At 38.4% G+C, this 1681-nt stretch overlaps 1 protein-coding gene across 1 annotated transcript in view; it reads right to left on the bottom strand.

Moving 5' to 3' along the window:
• Window positions 1–514, bottom strand: part of LOC106477319 (obscurin-like) — a gene marked incomplete at both ends in the record, with an annotated part of 4939 nt that extends 4425 nt beyond the window's left edge. Inside the window, one exon of the mRNA XM_013937903.1 lies at window positions 344–514. Coding sequence (XP_013793357.1) covers window positions 344–514 — 171 coding nt within the window. The remainder of the gene's footprint in view (window positions 1–343) is intronic.
• Between the last annotated feature and the right edge of the window lie 1167 nt (window positions 515–1681).

Here is a 1681-nt window from a genome sequence, read left to right as displayed (position 1 = left end):
AGAACTAGGGGACATAAATATAAATGTTGGCAGAGTAGGAGTCATCTTCAGCTAAAACATTTTATTTTCTAACAGAGTGGTTAACCTGTGGAACGGGTTATCTATACTATGGGACATAAATATAAATGTTGGCAGAGTAGGAGTCATCTTCAGCTAAGACATTTTATTTTCTAACAGAGTGGTTAACCTGTGGAACGGGTTATCTATACTAGGGGACACAAATATAAATGTTGGCAGAGTATGAGTCATCTTCAGCTAAGACAGTTTTTACTTTAAACTTCATTCTAAGAGGGCTAAAAAACAAATTATTTGAAACCACGAAATACTCGAACATATTACTAACTTGTTATGGAATTCGCAAACATCTTTGAAGTTAGAAAACACCGTATCTTTGTAGTCCCGAAGTTCTAATGGCATCTTGGGGTTATCCATTTCTTTCAGATAATTGTTGACCACGTACTGCATATCTCGAGCAAAATCTTCTTCAGTTTCAACGAGTTCCTTAACTACAGCTCTGTAATTAAAAAAAAAATGTGTGTTTTACTTCAAATAACCAATGTACTATTAGCCACAATTTAAGGTTGGTGAGCCATGTACTTTTTTAAAAAATGCCATACATATATTTTTAGAAAAATCATCATTCAAGATGTTTGTATGAAAATATATCTGCTAATGGCGAAAAACGGGTGTACTTTATCTTACGTATATTTTTCTCTGCAAGAAAAGCAAAATATATTGATAATTTTAGGACGTCTTTAACAACGCAAACGTTTCTAAAATCAGTTAAAGTGATTAGCTTAAAAAATCCCCTTTTTGTTTCAGTATTTTGCGCAAAGCTACACAAGTGTGATCTGCATATAGCCAACATAGGTGGTGTTGATATAGCCGTCCCTAATTTTGAACTGAAGGACTGGAGATAAGGCAGCTACACAACACCACTCAACACCAACTCTTGGGCTTCTCTTGTCTGATTGAACAGTGGGATTTGACCTCCGCTTTTATAGCGCACAAAGGCCCGGCATAGCCAGGTGGTTGGGGAGCTCGACTCGCAATCTGAGGGTCGCAGGTTCGAATCCCCGTCCCACCAAATATGCTCGCCCTTCCAGCCGTAGGGACGTTATAATGTGACGATCAATCCCACTGTTCGTTGATAAAAAAGTATCCCAAGAGTTGGCGGTGGATGGTGATGACTAGCTTCCTTCCCTCTAGTCTTATACTGCTAAATTATGGACGGCTAGCGCAGATAGCCCTCGTGTAGCTTTGCACGAAGTTCAAAACAAACAAATTTATAGCGCACACATGGTCTCAAAAAATGGATACTTTTTGCGACAATAGATCGCGAATCATGAATCGTCGATTTTACAGCCCGGGCAAGCTAACCGTTTGGTTACGATTAGCCTCAAAATATCTCAGTTAAACTTTAGCTATAATAATAATTAGGCTAGTAGTTAACATCCCTGCATATATTCCAAACACATGCACATATTATAAATGAGATTTCATTTACCACGTATTTTGTTTCCTATTACAAATTAATATTTGTTATTGGACTCACTGTCAAAAAAAAATGTAGAAACAGTTTTTACTGGAACTATTACTCGAGTCTGGCCCGGCATGGCCAGGTGGTTAAGGCAATCTGAGGGTCGCGGGTTCGAATCCCTGTCACACCAAACATGCTCGC

This window comes from Limulus polyphemus, unplaced genomic scaffold, assembly GCF_000517525.1.
Source record: "Limulus polyphemus unplaced genomic scaffold, Limulus_polyphemus-2.1.2 Scaffold14182, whole genome shotgun sequence".
Lineage (NCBI taxonomy): Eukaryota > Metazoa > Arthropoda > Merostomata > Xiphosura > Limulidae > Limulus > Limulus polyphemus.
Note: the sequence above shows the minus strand (reverse complement) of the source record. Positions and strands in the feature narration are given on the sequence as shown.